Raw genomic sequence first — 18,537 nt, forward strand, 5'->3', positions numbered from 1 at the left:
CGCTCGCTGCCGACCGGTTCTTGTGTTAAAAATGTCCGCTTAATAATAAAAAAAATCTGCGTTAACGCGCGATAAAATAATCGGCGTTAATTAATTAATACGTTAACGCGATAATAACGTGTTAACTTGCCCAGCACTAATATATATATATATAAAGATGTAATATATACAGTATATACTGTGTATATATATATTACATATTTATACCGTTCAGTTATCTGTTGTATCACATACGAGGTTCACTCTGTAAGTTCCTCTAAAGGTGAGTTAACTTTGACAGGAGGATCCAGACTCATAAATGATAATCAATAAAAGAGTTTCTTACCAACGACGGTCAGCATGCCGGAGGATTTGGAGGTTTTAGCGTCACATTCGTATTCGGCCTCATCATCGAACACCGACTTGTGGACGACGAGGACGTGTTGGCGACCTTGAGCGATTATCTCGTACTTCTTCCCCTTTCTGATCTCACTTCCGTCTTTAAACCAGCGGACCTGCAGCGAGACAATAAGAGGAATCGATCTCAGAAACAAAATCATCTGAATGTTTCCTTTATTTCTTATTTCATCAACGACAAACTAACTCACTTTGACGTCCTCTCTGGAAACTTCACACTCAAACCTGGCAGATTCCTTTTCTTTCACTTCCACGTCATGGAGCGGCTTAGAGAACTCGATATGAGGAGCTGAGGACACACAGGACGATTCATTATATATATATATATATATATATATATATATACTGTATATATATATATCATTACATCATAGTATATCTCTAACGAGACCACAAGATCTAACGAAGGAGGGTCTTTAAGTTCTTGTTGGATCCTTTAACTCCAACAAAAGATTTATTAACTCTCACTAGAGTTTTTTTTGCAACCAGTCAACAGGAAGTGACCATATCTGGACTGAGGAGGAGTGACGTAGAGACACCGTATACGTCTCTGGTAGAGACCTGTCAATCACTGTGTAGCCCCGCCCTAAAGCATCCCCTGCTTTATGGTCTGTGTGACTCTAAATGGACCATAATGTACTAAATGAACATCATGCTGTATTGAAGAAGACTTGAAACTAGAGATTGAGACCATAAACTCATGTTTACAATGTTTACTGAGGTAATAAATCAAGAGAGAAGTAGAGTCATTTTCTCATAGACTTCTATACAACCAGAGGAGTCGCCCCCTGGTGGACACTAGAGAGAATGCAGCTTTAACACATGAAGCTCTGACTTCACTTTATAAATTTGAAGGTTTTTTAGAGGGTCCTTTAAGGAACCCTCTTAAAGAAAGTTGTTACCTTTTTGAGGGATCTGGTCCTGAAGTTTAAAGTGGTTTCCGTTGTCTAATAAAGGGTTCCTACATTGAGGAGTCCCTTGATAGTAAGAAGGTTCCTTAACTCTTCTATAAATGTGTACTCACGTTCCACAGTAAGGAAACAGGAGGTTTTGAAGGCTTTGGCGTCACAAGCGTAGGTCTTTGAGTCGTCCAGAGTGCAGTCGTGGATCACCAGCGCTCTCTTGTATCCGTCGACGATCATCTCGTACTTCTTAGTCTTTCTGATTTCCTGTCCGTCTCTGAACCAGCGGACCTCTGCGTTCTCTCTGGAAACTTCACACTCCAGCGTGGCGGTTGCTTCCTCCTCCACCGTCTGGTCCTCTAGAGGTTTCGAGAACTCCACCGCCGGCTCTGAACGCAACACAAGAACACACGGGACAGTTGTTTAGTTTTGTTTGTGAAACATAAAACTCAATACAGAACTTCCATTGAAAATCTGGAGTCCAGCAGAACCAGTAGAGTCATCAGAGTCCAGAAGAACCAGTAGAGTTATCAGAGTCCAGAAGAACCAGTAGAGTCATCAGAGTCCAGAAGAACCAGTAGAGTTATCAGAGTCCAGAAGAACCAGTAGAGTCATCAGAGTCCAGAAGAACCAGTAGAGTTATCAGAGTCCAGTAAAATCAGTAGAGTCATTAGAGTCCAGTTGAGTCATTAGAGTCCAGAAGAACCAGTAGAGTCATCACAGTCCAGTAAAATCAGTAGAGTCATCAGAGTCTAATAGAACCAGTAGAGTCATCGGATACCAGCAGAACCAGTAGAGTTATCAGAGTCCAGTAGAACCAGTAGAGTCATTAGAGTCCAGAAGAACCAGTAGAGTCATCAGAGTCCAGTCGAACCAGTAGAGTCATTAGAGTCCAGAAGAACCAGTAGAGTCATCAGAGTCCAGTCAAACCAGTAGAGTCATTAGAGTCCAGAAGAACCAGTAGAGTTATCAGAGTCCAGAAGAACCAGTAGATCTTACCTTTGACGATGAGGTTGGCCTCAGTCTGGAAGTCTTTGGCGGTGAGTTTAACTTGTCCGGCTTCATTCAGCCGGACGTCCCTCAGAGTCAAACTATGGACTTTAGCCTCCGCCTTCAGCACCACCTGTTCAACAGAGTCATTACAGGGGTTTAACCTGCCCTGAATACTACCTGTCAGATTAAACAGAGTCAGTTATAGTGGGGTTTAACCTTTCCTGAACACCACCTACCGAATATGGATTCAGCAGTAGGCTCTCTGTTGGACGGTCAGTTATGTTTCAGAGAGTCTTTTATAATAGCAATATTATATATTAGATTATTATAATGGTAGCTTATCAGACTGCAGATACATCAGCTGTGGGGTTCCACAAGGAAGCTGCTTAGGCCCCTTTACTGTTTTCTATTTTCACAAATGATCTGCCTCTAGTAATTAAGAAGGCCAGCATGGTAATGTATGCAGATGACACAACACTGTATCATAGCACTGCTTCAAATAAACATGAACTAGTAACCATCCTGAACCAGGATCTAGAGAGAGAGTCTGATTGGGTGAAAGTGAACAAACGAGCCCTGAACATTTCTTGTTTGGCTTAATGGTGACACACAGCTTCACCTGTCGGTGTCAGGTTCAGCTATAGAAGAAGACCAAACTACTGGTGTAGTGCTGGACGAACAGTTGGTCTGAATGTGAAGGGGCAGAGATATGACTAGAAAGTGCTTCACTTATTTAACTCTATTGTTCATCAGGTGTTACAGTCCTTGGTCTTTGGTCGTCTGCTCTACAGTCACATGGTCAGCAGCAGCTAACAAGGACTTCAATAAACTACAACTGCTTCAAAACAGAGCTGCCAGATTAGCACTAATACAGCATGTATGCACTCTCGCCTGTCATGGTTCTCAGTTAATTAAACTCCACCACAGCCTTCTTATGGTTTTCATAAACGTAGTATTTTATCAGACACCTGAATATTTCTTCAACCAGTTACAAAACATATGCAACAGACGTAACCATCACACAAGGAATGCAGCTCAGGTCACTTGATACGTCAAGAACAAACCTAGTTTCTGATTGTACTATTTAAACTTTCTTTGATTGCACTATTTTAACTGTTTCTTTTATATGTTTTGTCCTTTCTGTGGACTCTTAGGGTTTACCCTGCCCTGAATACTACCTGCCAGGCTCAACAGAGTCAGTTAATGAGAGGGTTTGTACTAGCCTGAACAGCACTTGTCAGGAGATTTGGGGGATTTTTTCCCTGAAGTCTGCCTGACAGGTGTCCAGCATACACTCAAGAGTCAGCCATATACAAGAGTCAGCCAAATAATTTTGTTTTTCATCCCTTCACATTGTCTGTGAGGTTCACAAGACACAGAGTTGAGCTGAAGTTTTGGGTTCTCGGGTCTGCAGCACATGCATGGTGAGTCAGCTGATCCCCGACAGCTAGAACGAATGCAGGCAGCTGCTCTCCTTCCCCCGATTTAAACAGCATGACCTTTGACACCTGAAGGCTGGTTTTACCTCCACAGACTGTATTTCACACCGAGCCCACAGAAACATAATCAGAAAGAGGAATTAAACATTCGGTGTTTATGACATCTTTACCTTTTTATCTTAAGAATAACAACAACACAAACAAGAACAATTATCTGTATTTAGTTTTTATATTTTAAAAACTTTTCAGATTGTTTGTCCTGGATCATTTTTTGTTGTTGGTTTCAACATTAAACTTATTGTTTGTGTGAAAAGTATGTTGTGATTGAGACAGATTGAAATAAAAGCACTTATGTTTCTTCAGGTCTGCAGACAGATATTATTTTACTTTTTGTTATTTTCAGCTGATAAAAGACCAAACTTTGTTTTTCTTTCTTCAATGTTCTGAGTCAGAGTTGCTCAGCAGCTCGTGTTGTTTCCTCTAAAGGTCTAAAGATCTCGTAAACATCAATAAAAAGTACATTTCACTTTATGAAACTAAATCTGTGGCTCAACAAACTGTTTCATAGTTTTATTTTCTGTGCATCATTAAAGCACCAAAGCTTTAATTGTTTCCTGATTCTGTTGTTTTAAACTCTTTGAACTGGAAGGTGAGGAATATTACTCATGTTTGTAATAATACATTTATAAATGATTTAGTTCAGATGTCTTTGTTCTGTCAAGTAATAATTGATTTCACGTTGGTTACATTCATATTTATCTTTAGTTTTAACCATAATCTTACATCAAATCTATGACTTTACTTCTTAACCAAATAATAAATCTTTGATGGAAACAAAAAACAAACAGTAGTTTCTGTTTGCGCTGCGTCACAGTTAACCTGTTTATTTACTCACTTTATCTTTAATATTGTAAGAAAACTGATTTTCTAAAACCAGCTGCAGCAGCTCGTCGACTATGTAACATGCAGTAAATGTCAGAGAGACTTCGTGTGTCATCCGACACCTTCAGAGTTCTTCGGTTACATCTGATAATCAAACTAATCCCTCGTTACGACTGGACATCGAGTCAGAGCACCGACTCTTCCTCGCCTCTTATTTCAGCCTGAAAACAGGAAAAAAATCACTTCCTGCTCCTCTGTGGTGTGATTTTAAAACTCAAGCTGTCAAACTGCTCCTGTTGCCACCTGCCCTGCGCCTCCGTTAAAAATAACCCTGTAGAAACGCTTGCAGGGCAGAAAAAGCCCCGCTACACTGCGTTCTCTCAAAACCAGGATCGAATGCTCAGCTGGAATCCTGAACCTCCAGCAGCAGCAGGCCCTTATATGAAGACAGAGCTGGATCTGCAACAGAGAACCTGAACATTGTGTACAAAGAGGACCCCGGATCTGGACCAGAACCAACCCACGAGGCCCCCCGGACCCCCCCCCCCCGAGGAGGAGGAGGAGGGTCTGCATGTCAACAGGTGTTGTGTGTCAGGAAGTGAGTGGTGCTTTGTTTTGAGGACTCAGGTGTGTCAGGACTTACTCTGTTGCTCGGTTCCAGCTTGGAACCCTCCAGGAACCACTCGACAGCGATGCCCTCGTAGGACAGCTCACACTCGAAGGTGGCGGTCTCCCCTGCGGTCACGGTGGCGTCGTTCAGGGGTCTCGCCAGGCCGATGACTCGGGCTTTGGATTGGTGAGAAGACATGATTAGTCCCCCCCCAAAACAGGTCAATAGATCCAAAAAAGAGAGAATAATCCTCAGCGGCTCGTCCTCATGGTGTGGCTGAGCTGAAGGTGGATGTCCTCACGACAACTGCAGACGGACACCCTGGTGACTCGGCGTTGGGGGGCTAGCTCATTAGCATGCGACCTGCAGGAAACCAGTGAGGGACGGGGTCGCGTCCTCCTCCCTGCCAATCACTGCCAACCTGCTCTAGATAAGGCATGCGGCTTCTAAAATAACCGAGGGCCCCGATTGGCTGAGAGCCCGCCTCTGTCAAACCTATCAGGGGGGGGGGGGGGGATTCAATCTGCTCCTGTCAGTCAACAGGCTGACATTTTTTTCTGGAAAAGGAGAATGTGGAGCTCCTCGCAGGAGTTACCTAACGTCACACTGCAGGAAGACTGAAAGCCGTCATGTAACCGCCGTGTTCTGAGATCCAGGACGTCGCTTCAGATGAACAAGCTGCATCGACTGTTTACAGCCGGCTTCCTCACATGCCTCATTTAAAGCCTCTTAATCACAGACAGTTAACGGCCGACTGTGACGGACAGCTGACACACGTTTACTTCATCTGGATCTGCTCGTTCAGGAGCACCAGACTGATCCGGGTCTTTATCGGAAATATAAACAGTTCAGATTTAACAGTCAGCGACAGTTTCACGATTTAGTTTGAGATCTAATTTAGAGCCATTGATCCCTTAACTGTGAAGCTGTAACTGTTCTGCCTCAGGATCGAATGTTACATTTAAACACTGATTGTTGAAGATATGCAGCGTATCAGGGACATAACAAATAAATAAATAACGGAGCGAGAGGAAGGAGGTCAAATTCAGAGAAATGTTACAAGAATTTACTAGAAAGAAAAGGTGAATATTCTCAGAGATTTAAGTCATAAACTACGAGTACAACGCTCACACATCTTCTAGTATAAACTCAAGTATTGTGTTTTTTTGGTCAAAGAACCTCCTGGCTCCACTATTGTAGGATGGATTAACGTCTTCACACCGTTAAATAACAGAAAGATAAATGTTCTGATGTTCTTTTATGAACATAAATAAATACTAAGATCATTTAGATGTTTTACACTTTTACGAGTTTTTCTCGCATTAATGTAGGACTTTATTCTAATGAATATAGTAATATAATAAAAAGATTTACCTAAAAGGCCCTGATTCTTTACTCATTTTATCTTTTATTCACAAGTGTTACTGAGTCATAAACTCTTATCTTCAGAAAGACACAACTAAATCTATTCTCTGTTTCTTTGCAGGTAAACTTTATTTTTGTTGGTTGGATGAGAAGAGTTTCTTGTTTTCAGTAAGTTTCTCAACAAACTATCTGAGTTTGACTCTTTGTTACTCCTGATGTCCTCCAGAAGCTTTTATCTTTACACTCTACTTTTATCTTTACACTCTATTTCTATCTTTACACTCTATTTCTATCTTTACACTCTACTTTTATCTTTACACTCTATTTCTATCTTTACACTCTATTTCTATCTTTACACTCTACTTTTATCTTTACACTCTATTTCTATCTTTACACTCTACTTTTATCTTTACACTCTACTTTTATCTTTACACTCTATTTCTATCTTTACACTCTATTTCTATCTTTACACTCTACTTTTATCTTTACACTCTATTTCTATCTTTACACTCTACTTTTATCTTTACACTCTATTTCTATCTTTACACTCTACTTTTATCTTTACACTCTATTTCTATCTTTACACTCTACTTTTATCTTTACACTCTATTTCTATCTTTACACTCTACTTTTATCTTTACACTCTATTTCTATCTTTACACTCTACTTTTATCTTTACACTCTATTTCTATCTTTACACTCTACTTTTATCTTTACACTCTATTTCTATCTTTACACTCTACTTTTATCTTTACACTCTATTTGTTCTGCAGCAGCTCGTGTCTCTGAAGTGTGAAATTCTCTTGTGAATGTATGTAAATACTTTATACGTTAATATTTTATCAACAATCAACAAGAATGAATCTTGTTGGAATAACCCTGAAAGTGTCAATCAGACATGAGTTGCAGAAATGTTTTCAATTTGCTATAAAACAAACTAATGAACACCAAAGTATGTTCCTCTGGTGCAGAGGCTGCCTGTGACCACCAGGACTGTGAGGAGGTGGTCTCAAGAGGCTAATGACGCTCTGCAGGACTGCTTTGGGTCAACGGACTGGGATGTGCTGTGTGGACCACATGGGGATGACATCAACAGTATGACGGACTGCATCACAGAATATATTAACCTCTATAGCCCTAGCCCTATTTTTAGCCCTCTGCTCGAAAATTGCATACACATTTTCGGAACCAGCTGTTGCATTGCTGTATACTCATTTTATATACTATATAACTACATATTAACTATATATTCACTTGCTTTATCACTAAGAGTGTTCAATACATCATAATAAAGCAGTTTGCAATAATTTTCAGCCATGTTCAGTTATTTCCAGATGTCATATGTGTCATTCATGAAAAAAACCTGCTCTGACTCAGTGTGTATGTGAGATTTGTAAGGCCTGTGATTGGCCGATTTAGGTATATGACACGTCGTTGGGTCCGGAATAGTCCATTGAAAGCCGTCAGGGGTGTTATTTGGAATGCTGAGGGACATTAGTCAGTAAAAATCTTGATAAGGTGGGCTCGACCCCCATGCGAAAAATAGGTTGGTCCAGGCGAAGAATGCGGGCCATTTTCGCATGCCAGGTCACAGCAAGTTAATTTCAATGCCGGCAGACAGAGCAGGAAATGCACTACAGCGCTGCAGCAGCTTTCAATGGATTAACTGTTTTTTTCTGGACGAAAATCGCCAAAAGGTATGTAGATTTTCAATTGTATTTCTCGAGAGCAGTGTGCGGTTTCTTGGGGTTTGTCCTGTGACCTTTGAATGCTTTGTCGGAGGTCTATTTGGACACGCTGGGTCGACGCCGTATCGAGCCCTCGTGCGATTTCATGTATCGTTCGGCCATTTTCGCTGCCGGCTTTGTGATGAAAGATGAATTTCTGCTGCATAGTTGGCGGATTTTTTGCAGAAAAATCCTGATATTGTGATAAATCTTCTAGTGTATTTAATTAGTTTGTGTATACTGTGTATAATTGCGTAAAAAGACCTGCATAATGATTTTGCTCGGACTTTTTTTTTTTTTCGGTATTTTACATGTCTGGGCCATTTTTCATATTATTTGATGAAAAGTCCATTCGGAACCTCGGTACCGGTACTAGAACCCCAATTGGGGCTCGCTCGGGCTAAAGAGGTTTTAAATTCTGTGAACAAACCACCATTCCATCCCGGACTGGACACTGCTTCCCCAACAACAAGCCTTGGATCACCAGTGACCTGAAAGCTCTTCTTAATAAGAAGAACGCAGCTTTCAGGTCTGGGGACAGGGAGGAGATCAAGAGAGTCGAGCGCGACCTGAAGGTGAAGCTCAGGGAGTGCAAGGACTCCTACAGGAGGAAGCTGGAGGCCAAACTCCAGCAGAACAACGTGAAGGAGGTGTGGACCGGGATGAAGCAGATAACCGGCTTCAAGGTTGGAGGGAGACAACCAGGGGGCTCCCTGGAGAGGGCCAACGAGCTAAACTCTTTCTTCAATAGGTTTAGTTCACAGCCCTCATCTGTCTCCTCCACACACCACACCTCCCAAACACCTCGGCTGCCTCCCCCCCTCCCCCCTCTGTCCCCCCTGGTGAGCTGCATGGACACAGAGCCCTCCACTTCAAAGGGCTCTGCCACCACCGACACTATGACCGCCCTCCCCCCCCTCTCTGTGATGACTGGCCAGGTGAGAAGACAGCTGGAGAGACTCCACCAAGGCAAGGCTGCGGGACCTGATGGCATCAGCCCCAGGGTCCTGAAGACCTGCGCCAGCCAGCTGTCTGTTGTCCTGCAACACCTATAGAACCTGAGCCTGAAGCAGGAGGAAGTCCCGGTGCTGTGGAAAACGTCGTGCCTGGTTCCTGTACCAAAGAAGACGACTCCATCTGGCCTCAATGACTACCGACCAGTTGCCCTCACATCTCATGTGATGAAGGTGCTGGAGAGGCTGGTCTTGGCCCACCTCCGACCGCAGGTGAAATCCTCACTGGACCCTCTGCAATTTGCATACCAGCCTCATGTAGGAGTGGACGACGCCATCATCTACCTGCTGCAACGAGCTCAGTCGCACCTGGATGGATCCGGTGGCTCTGTGAGAATCAGTTTCTTCATTTCAGTGCATTCAACACCATCCAACCAGTGCTGCTGAGTGAGAAGCTGCGGGTGGTGGGGGTTAACGCGTCCACCGTCTCCTGGATCACTGACTACCTCACAGGCAGACCAGTTTGTCCGACTGGGCCGTGTGCTGTCTGATACGGTGGTCAGTGATACTGGAGCCTCACAGGGAACTGTTCTGTCTCCCTTCCTGTTCACCTTGTACACCACTGACTTCCAGTACATCTCGGGGTCATGCCATCTGCAGAAGTTCTCTGATGACTCTGCAGTGGTCGGGTGTATATGGGACGGACGGGAGGAGGAGTACAGGACAGTAGTGGATGACTTTGTGGAGTGGGCCGGTAGAAATCACCTGCGTCTGAACGTGGCCAAGACCAGAGAGATGGTGGTCGACTTCAGGAGGAAGACGACGGCTCCACAACCGCTGAGAGTTCTGGGAGAGGATATGGACATGGTGGAGGAGTACAAGTTCCTGGGGGTCTCCATCGACAGCAGACTGAACTGGAAGACCAACATCAACGCTGTGTACAAGAAGGGGATGAGTCGACTCTTTTTCTTGAGGAAACTTCGATCCTTCAACGTGTGCAGCAAGATGTTGGAGATGTTCTACCAGTCTGTTGTGGTCAGTGCACTGTGCTTCTCCGTAGTCTGCTGGGGGAGCAGCATTGGAGCCGGAGACACCAACAGACTTAACAAACTGATTAAGAAGGCCGGCTCCATCATTGGCTGCTAACAAGACTATCTGGAAGAGGTGGTGGAGAGGAGGACACTGAAGAAACTATTATCCATATTGAATAACCCGGACCACCCTCTCCACCACCTACTGCAGGGACAGACTGATCCAGCTCCGCTGTCAAAGGACAGATACAGGAGAACATTCCTGCTATAACACTTTATAATAAATCACCTCTGAACAGATCATCCTCCACATCACTACACACCACTACACTGTTGTTGCTGGTTGGTTGATTTTTGCACTGCTGTTTTTTACCTAGTTAGTTAATTTAACACTATTCTATTTCATTGTATATACTGTGTATTTTTTTAATTTTATCTTCTTATATTCTTATATTTAATATGTCCTACTTATTTTATTGTATATATTGTGCATTTTTCATACTTAATATTTTTACTCTGTTACTTTGTTTGCAGAAGTATATCTTTGCTGCTGTAATACTGCATACAAATTTCCCCCTGGGGATGAATACAGTATCAATCAATCTATCTATCTATCTATCTATCTATCTATCTATCTATCTATCTATCATCCATCCATCCATCCATCTATCTAATTACATTAAACTGAAAACAATATTAAAATGTTTTAGCTTGTAGATCTTCTGGAGGACAATTATGCAAATAATTTAGTTTATTAATTAATCTGTTTACTTTTTTTTGCTCAGAGTTAGATGCTTAGATTGAGGTCTCTCATGTTTACATTTAATATGATTCGTTAGCCTAGCTTAGCATAGATACTGGGAACAGGGGGGGAACAGCTAGCATAACCTCAAACTGGATTATGTGTTAACACATTAAATATTTTACTCAAAGATTTCTCCCGCAACATTTTTAGTGAATATCTTTTTAAGAAAATGTTTATATTCTAATAAATATTTTTCATCATCTTTCCTCACTTATGTGCCTCATCATTGATTAGATACGACAAAGTTCAATTTTACCCAGATATCAACAGTGAGTGAAGACGTGGTGAGGTATGGAAGCTCACTGGGGACTTCATTGTAAACTTTAAAATGAAAATTGCAGTTTAAACATTATGATTTTAGTAAAGTCTTCTTTGGGCTTTCAGAGCTTCTAAAAACTGATAAAGATGAAACTTTTTCCCTCTCAGCCAACCAATCAGGACACAGCAGACGACAGGTTTGATGTTTCTCACGTCTACATGTGAACTCCATGAAGGAATAGCTACAATCTGGTGAATCAGGTAGCAGTAACTGTAAATGTTGAGCGGAGGATCAGAGTCCAAACAGAAACCAGAGTGTCGTCTGCAAAGAGGCGGACTTTCCTGGATTTTAAGCCGACTACAAACAAATGTTTTCATAAACTGTCAGTGTTATTTCTGTCACCTTTGACCCTGAGCTGAGCTGAGGATTTGGCATTCGCTGCAGAGAAGTCTACACTTCCGGCCATGTCCATTTTGCAGTTGAAGAGGATCAACATGTGTCGGGATCCCTCTTCCTTGATCTCCACATCCTGAGGACAAAAAATAATCCACCGTTCAAACAATCAAAAGAATCAGTTCATCTCAAACTAAACGGTCTTCACAGGATAAAGTTGAATCTTACAGGAGACGGGTGGAGCATCTCTCCTTTCAGTTTCCAGGTGGAGTGAAGATCCTCCTCTGAAATCTCCGTCTCAAACTTGGCCGTCTCGGTCTCGGTGACCTCCACGCTGTAAAGTGGGCGGACGACCTTGATGTCACGCTCTGCAGAGGTTTTAAAAAAACAGTTAGAGAAAAACCAAAGAGGGAGCTGAGATCCGCCAGAGAAAACACAGAAACATCGAGTAAGAACAGTTTCATGTTGTCGTGTACAGTGAAACAAACGACGTTGTGTCTCAGGAGGACAAACAGTGAAGACATGAAGACATGTGACGCTCATTTAGAGCGACTTACAGTTTTTTACAGACAAAAACAGAAGACATTGAGTAACTCCAGACCTATAAAACATCTGAACACTGTCAACAGGTACTCTATACATGTCTTATAAAGCCTTGTAACTCCATGTTTATGAAGACATTTATGAATTATGTTCATCAGATTTGTCCTACCAGAAAGGATCAAAATGTCTAAATGTATTTCTGTCAGCTGTGAAAATAGAACTAACATTAGAACTTCTTTATCAGTATTGTTTCTATTATTATTGTTGGTAGCAGCAGAAATTAATAATAATAATAATTATCGTCACATTAACAAAAAATTTAGTTTTATAACTTGATTGTGAAATATATATATATATATATATATATATATATATATATATATATATATATATATATATATATATATATATATATATATATATATATATATATATATATATATATATATATATATATATATATATATATATATATATATATATATATATATATATATATATATATATATATATATATATATATATATATATATATATAGTGAGAGGGAAGTCTGGGTCAGCCTGCTTGGCCTGTTGCCACCGCAACCCGACCCCGGATAAGCGGAGGAAAATGGATGGATGGATGGATATACTGTATATAAAGGTGTGATTAACACTTGTTGACAATAGTTTGCATTCAATTTCAAACTTTGTAAATATGTTCTACAAACACATTTACAGACAGTTTGAGCTCCTAATTGCCATGCCTGCTTTTATTATTTATTTAATTTTGAATATAATCAATTTTAAATCATCATCATTTTGCATTAACTTAAGAGAACTAGATGTGTTGTGCAGGAAAGATGGTTGAAATTGCACCATCAAATCTCCTGTAAAATATAAATCAATAAAAATAAGAAGATAACAAATATACATGAGTATGATATGAATATCATAAGATGTATATGAACGCTCTTATGAACATCTGAGTGAAGAGACATTAACAGATTCATGTCTCCATCATTTCTTCAGAGTTCATATTAGTGTTTCTATACAAGTACAATCAGTCAGAGTGAGAGAACAGTGATGGAGGATGGATGGGAGATGAGCCCAGAGAGGAGACGGGGTTTCGGTCAATGGTGGTGGGCGGGGCCAGTCCTGACTGGGGTCTGGGGGGAGGGCCCTCATCACAGCAGGTATTACCTTCGATGTTCAGGTCGGCGGTGGTTTTGTCGGTGCCACAGTCGCAGGTGAACACTCCCATGTGGCTCTTGGCCGCCTTCTTGATCACCAGCATTCGCTTCTTGCCGTCCGATTGGAGGAAAATGTTCTTGGAGGGAAAGATTTCGTTCCCGTTTTTGAACCACCGGACCTCGGCGGCGGCCTTGCTCAGCTCACAGGACAGAATGACCTCGTCCTTCTCGACGGCGGTGTAGTTCTGGAGCCGCACCGCAAAGTACAAGTCGCCCTCTGCAAGAAGACACGTAACAAAACAAACCAGTAACAACCAGCAGCAGTTTAGAAACATGGGAGGCCAAAAAAGTCATCAATACTGAGGTCAAGTCTTCGGTATCATTTCTGAGAATTTACACCTCAAAATGATACTGACCGAGCACGGTGAGCATGGCCTCTGAGGTCTTGCCCATTGCCTCCACTTTGATCATGGAGGTGTCGTCGACGGTGACCTCCTTGAAGGCCAGCGTGTGGACTTTCCCGTCCTCAGACATGTGCACCACCTTGCTGGGGTGCAGACGGACGTCGTTTTTGTACCAGACCACCGGGATCTTTTCGTGAGAGAGTTCCACGCTGAACTCGGCCGTTTCACGCTCCTTCACGGTCACGTCTTTAATGGGTTTGATAAATTCGAGGCGAATACCTGACAAAGAAATTATACATATATATACATGAAGGCAATTAAAATAGAGTTGGAACACAGTTGAAAAAGATATGAACACATACAGATGATAACGGTGACGATGTGTTTAAAAGGCCCAGAACACATCACACCGTTCCTGCCTAACAACCATTTACCTTTGATAATCAACTTTCCAGACGTCCGTTTATCTTCAGCCTCAAACATGTATTTGGCTTCGTCTTCGTATCTGGCAGATTTTACAATAAGGGTGTGTCTCTTTCCCTCCACCAGGAGTTCAAACTTATCATCGTTTGACAACTCCTGAGATCCCTTCAGCCAGCGGAAGCTTTTGGGCTCTCTAGAAATTTCCAGCTCAAACTTTGCCTCGTCCTTTTCGTACACGTGCACGTCGGTCAGCGGTGTAATGAATGAGACCGGGACCTCTGTTGATTCAGACAGATATACAGCCGGTATCAAGGTTTCATTCTGCAGCGACCCATAAAACTACAACAAGATCTTAAAAGGAACCAGTGTGCTCCAGCTTCTTCATTTTCAAAGAGGTAAACCACGAGCACAGCGTGTGCCCGTTGAGACTTTGCACAAGAAAAGCTCACCCTTCACTTTCAGGTTAGCAGAACTCTTGGCATTGGCGGCGTTAAACGCCACCTCGCCTGTTTGAGGCACTTTGCAGTTGTACAACACCAGTGTGTGTTTGGCACCGTCCTCCACAATCTCAACATCCTGCAGACGACCGACAAACTTTTCAGTATAAAAAAACACAAGGATTCAAAGAAAAAAGGCCCTCTGGTCAACCCACTTTCATTTGTTAGCTAACAAGAGATCAAACATCCTCATGATTCACATCTCAACCCTGAGGTTTGACATGTGACGTCACATCGAATCCCAAATCAAAATGAAAGTGAATCAAAACCAAAGGTTAAGAGAATATCTGCTGAGGTGTTATTTGAAGAGACATACGGCGGATGGACTGAGGACTTCTCCGTTCAGTTTCCATTGGCCGTGGACGTCGTCCTCACTGAGCTCCACCTCAAATCGAGCGGTCTCTCCATCAAACACCTCAACGCCGTACACCGGCCGAACCACCTTGATGTGGCGAGCTGACGTTTAACACAGGGGACAAAAATTCTCACTGAAGACGTTCAGACAAACTTGACATTATTACAAAAACACAGTCCATACGAATACAAATACGTAAGACAACAGACGGGCACAGACACTAAACAGAAACCTCCTTTATTGTGCAGCCTTTTCATAGGACCATAGAAAACCAAATGACCTTCCAGTGTCGTCAATTCTTTTGGACACATCAGGGCACATCATTGCCAAAGAGTAACGTCTGAGGAGATCTTTTGGTTCGATATGGACCTACTACAGTATTGAGGTGCCACAGTTCTTCAGAATATACTGAATAACAATAAAGGGGTTTGTTTCTTCACAGAGGGGGTGGTTCTGGTAGGGGAACCGTGAAGACCCTTCAAAGCGCATAAAGAGACGGACAAGAGTTACGGTGGAAGAACACTACAGGAGAGGACTGATCTCCAGCATTAGGGCGATAATCAAGGGAGAAATTCACCGGAGCTTCCGTCTCCGAAAAACCCTTTGACTCTTGTAGTGTGTTTCTACCGTTTTCATGAGGGTGGAGTGATGGGAGAGGGACCACATACAGGTGATGACAGTGGTAATTAAGAGGTGATGGAAAAACTGCAACAAGAAAGGTGGCGATGGGTCTCGAGGTTTGGTTAGGAGGCGGTGCAGATGAAGGTGAGCTACAGAGGTGTGCGAAGCAGGAGGAGGTTTCCTCAAAACTAATTATTTTGTTTTTACCTTCAATGTGAAGCGTTGCCGTTGTCTTGTCGGTCCCACAGTCACATACGTACTGTCCTTTGTCTTTGTCCCCGACTTTCTTGATGACGAGGGATCTGCGTTTGCCCTCAGCCTTAATGGCCACCACCTTAGAGGTCTTGATCTCGGCCTCGTTGTGGTACCACATGACATCCACGTCTTTGCTGAGCTCGCAATCTAGAACCACCTGGTCTTTCTCCACCGCGGTGTAGTCCTGCAGCTTAACTGTGAAGTACGCATCTCCCTCTGGAATGGGGACATTTTTTGGGTGACTCTCAACACATATACAACATGTGAACTACACACAAACAACACATGTACAACAGCAGTACTACACATACATATATATGGTCCAAGGCAAACAAAGAACAAGACAGTCAAACAAGACAAGGAACACAAATGCATGACATAGAAGACAGTAAAACATCATACAAATACATAATGAGTGACACAAACATGGACAAATAGCTGTGGGGGAAGAAGAAGACACACTGGCGGAGGAGGACAGACAGAAGACAGATGGATTCATCGTGGTTTACCTATGACCGTCAGGTTGGCCATGGAAGGAATTCCTTTGGCCTCGGCCTTAATCTGGCAAGTATCATCTAGAGTCACTTCCTTTATTTCTAGCACGTGTTTCTTTCCGTCCACGTGAGTGACCACCGTTCTGCTCGGGTGGATTTTGACATCGTTCTTGTACCAGGTGACGGGGACGTTCTCGTGAGAGAGCTCTAGCTCAAAACGAGCCATGTTGCCTTCCTTCACAGTTTGGTCCTTTATCGGCAAGATAAATTTGAGCCTAATACCTAAAGTTGTATTAGTAAAGCATATCCAAGTAAGTTAGTTTGAAAGAGGAGTGAACCAACTCAATGGAGTCATAATGATAATAATAAAGGTCCGGTAGTGGTGGTCCAGCACTTACCCTCCACTGTGAGTCTAGCTGTGGACGTTTTGCCCAAAACCGCAATTGTATATTCATCCTCGTCATCAAATTCACAGCAGTTTATGATCAGCATGTGCTTCTTTCCATCATCGATGATGTCATACTTTTGGTCTGTGGTGATGATGTCGGCGCCTCTGTGCCACATGACCTTAGAGACATCCTTCGTGATGGTGCATTCAAACTTAGCCTGTTTCTTTTCAGGCACAGAAATGTCCTTCAGCGGGACAACAAAGTCCATTTCGATTTCTGGGTTTAAAAAGGTGACACAGGTACAGAACACATCAACAACACGACAAAACACAACAACAGGTGCAACTGACTACAGCCAGTGGCCAGTTTACTGGGTTGTACGCCTCTATGGAATCCTACCAAAGGGATATCGGCGGTATTTATGTGAAACACCCACAATGTTCTGGTTGCAGACTAGATTGTGGCTCATTGATGGTACACACAGTTAATCCCATCATATCCAACAGAAAACCCAGTGGAAAAATCTTCAGGTTGTGCTGGTCGTCTAAGCAAAACAACGTCTTTGCGTTCCTGGGATCATTCACAAAGAACAGCCTTCTTTGGAGCATGACGTTGAAAGACTCTAAAGAGCTGTCATGTCTTGCTGGTAAAAAGCGTTTTTCACGAAACATTCAACAAAGCTCTCGTCATGAGGAAGGACCAGTCCATCATCTCGTCCAGCTGGCACCAAATTCTGACTTCAGCTTCATCAGGATGTGACCAGAATCTTCATTCTTCAGGCCAACTCGTCTTTCTGCACCAGTTACCTCCTGTTTGACCATCTGACTGATTTAATGTTGATTAAATCAGATACTTACAGAAATCCATGATCTGCTGCTAAGTGTTAGTGATTTCGTGTCTGGTGGAGGGATCCAGTCATGAGCATGGTGTTGGTTTAAATAATAAACTGGCCACTGAACGTAGCTTTAACATCAAATATTTAACCACAGACGATACAGATTTACGATTGACCATCGTCAACAACAGACATTTGAACAAACGACAAATAAAACATTTTCCTTTGGACAGACAACAAATAAAACATTTTCCTTTGGACAGACAACAGAAAAACACACTGGACACCATTTAGATTGTAGGAAATAGTTGATTTCACACCAAAATTGCTCCTCCTCTTTCCGGCCTGCACGTCGTCTCAAAAAATGCCCCAAATAATGAATTTAACTCTTCAACCCTCTTAAATAAAGATCTACGGTCTGCTTTTACGTGCCGTAAAGCTTTATTTAATTTCCCACAGATCTTACTTCTTTATTTTTTACAGCTAATATCTTAAAGTCATGGTACATTTGTAACTCCGGTCCCAGATACCAGAAGTACTTCTTACCTCTGACATTGAGCATTGCGCTGGTTATGGCGTTAAGAGCTTGGTAGGACACCTCTCCGGCCTGATCCACCTGGCAGTTTTTCAGAGTGAGTCTACGCACCCCACCCTCCATTTGGATGTCGCAAGTCTGGTGAATACATCACAGCACATTTATATGAATAAAGTAATGAAAATGGCCATGCAAAAGTAGAAATACATGCATTAAGAATCGTAACATTTTGTACACAAACAAGTCCATGAAGTCATAC

At 42.4% G+C, this 18,537-nt stretch overlaps 1 protein-coding gene across 1 annotated transcript in view; it reads right to left on the bottom strand.

The window, feature by feature from the left end:
- Positions 1–18,537, bottom strand: part of LOC142971622 (titin-like) — a 212,089-nt gene that overhangs the window by 95,913 nt on the left and 97,639 nt on the right. Inside the window, exons 105-120 of the mRNA XM_076112200.1 lie at positions 18,290–18,416; positions 16,918–17,184; positions 16,535–16,801; positions 15,978–16,241; positions 15,111–15,250; positions 14,747–14,873; positions 14,309–14,575; positions 13,887–14,153; positions 13,481–13,747; positions 11,984–12,123; positions 11,765–11,891; positions 5,256–5,398; positions 2,298–2,421; positions 1,421–1,687; positions 588–685; positions 326–494 (exon numbers count right to left, since the gene is read on the bottom strand). Of these exons, the coding sequence (XP_075968315.1) occupies positions 326–494; positions 588–685; positions 1,421–1,687; positions 2,298–2,421; positions 5,256–5,398; positions 11,765–11,891; positions 11,984–12,123; positions 13,481–13,747; positions 13,887–14,153; positions 14,309–14,575; positions 14,747–14,873; positions 15,111–15,250; positions 15,978–16,241; positions 16,535–16,801; positions 16,918–17,184; positions 18,290–18,416 (3,061 nt within the window). The remainder of the gene's footprint in view (positions 1–325; positions 495–587; positions 686–1,420; positions 1,688–2,297; positions 2,422–5,255; positions 5,399–11,764; positions 11,892–11,983; positions 12,124–13,480; positions 13,748–13,886; positions 14,154–14,308; positions 14,576–14,746; positions 14,874–15,110; positions 15,251–15,977; positions 16,242–16,534; positions 16,802–16,917; positions 17,185–18,289; positions 18,417–18,537) is intronic.

The sequence above is a fragment of the Anarhichas minor genome, unplaced genomic scaffold (assembly GCF_050575085.1).
Source record: "Anarhichas minor isolate MPS153535 unplaced genomic scaffold, ASM5057508v1 ptg000048l, whole genome shotgun sequence".
Taxonomy (NCBI): Eukaryota; Metazoa; Chordata; class Actinopteri; order Perciformes; family Anarhichadidae; genus Anarhichas; species Anarhichas minor.